Source organism: Salvelinus namaycush, unplaced genomic scaffold (assembly GCF_016432855.1).
Source record: "Salvelinus namaycush isolate Seneca unplaced genomic scaffold, SaNama_1.0 Scaffold3254, whole genome shotgun sequence".
NCBI lineage: Eukaryota > Metazoa > Chordata > Actinopteri > Salmoniformes > Salmonidae > Salvelinus > Salvelinus namaycush.
The window spans coordinates 12,501-13,218 of NW_024060180.1; the positions used below are offsets into that span (position 1 = coordinate 12,501).

At 45.1% G+C, this 718-nt stretch overlaps 1 protein-coding gene across 1 annotated transcript in view; it reads left to right on the plus strand.

Moving 5' to 3' along the window:
* The window catches only part of LOC120040123 (annexin A5-like), a gene marked incomplete at its 5' end in the record, with an annotated part of 8,183 nt that extends 7,719 nt beyond the window's left edge, over window positions 1–464 (plus strand). Inside the window, one exon of the mRNA XM_038985368.1 lies at window positions 64–464. Coding sequence (XP_038841296.1) covers window positions 64–126 — 63 coding nt within the window. The remainder of the gene's footprint in view (window positions 1–63) is intronic.
* Between the last annotated feature and the right edge of the window lie 254 nt (window positions 465–718).

Consider the following 718-nt stretch of genomic DNA (forward strand, 5'->3'; position numbering starts at 1 on the left):
ACCCAGCCTCTCTTTGTCTAAGGACTTGACATAATGATCTGTTTCTGTATGTGTGTGTTGCAGGGTGATACCTCTGGTGACTACCGTAAGGCCCTCCTCCTGCTCTGTGGTGGCGACGATGCGTAACCATGGCGATGATCCCTGAAGGAGCGATACCCAGAGAGACCTCCACTCTGACTGGCCCCTCTAGCTGTCAATCACTCTCTGAGTCCTGTGTAAGCCAATAGGAGAGCTCTGCTGGCCACGGTGCAGCCCCGTGATAGGTTATGAGTGATAAGACTTTAATCCTGTGTGTATCTGTAGCTAACATCCTTTAAGCTTTACTCTGCTTCATATCTACATCACTAAAGTCATATTAATATTAAGTAATTTTTTAATATCAGTAATATAACAACTAAAGACTGTTTTAATGTTTGTACTGTTTGTAAGGCAACACTGAAGACCTAATAAACATTTTAATAGCAGGTTTGTAGTGAGACGTGTCTGTCTGTCTGTGTAGTGAGACCTGTCTGTCTGTGTAGTGAGACCTGTCTGTCTGTGTAGTGAGACCTGTCTGTCTGTGTAGTGAGACGTGTCTGTCTGTTTGTGTAGTGAGACGTGTCTGTCTGTCTGTGTAGTGAGACCTGTCTGTCTGTGTAGTGAGACGTGTCTGTCTGTGTAGTGAGACCTGTCTGTCTGTCTGTCTGTGTAGTGAGACCTGTCTGTCTGTGTAGTGAGA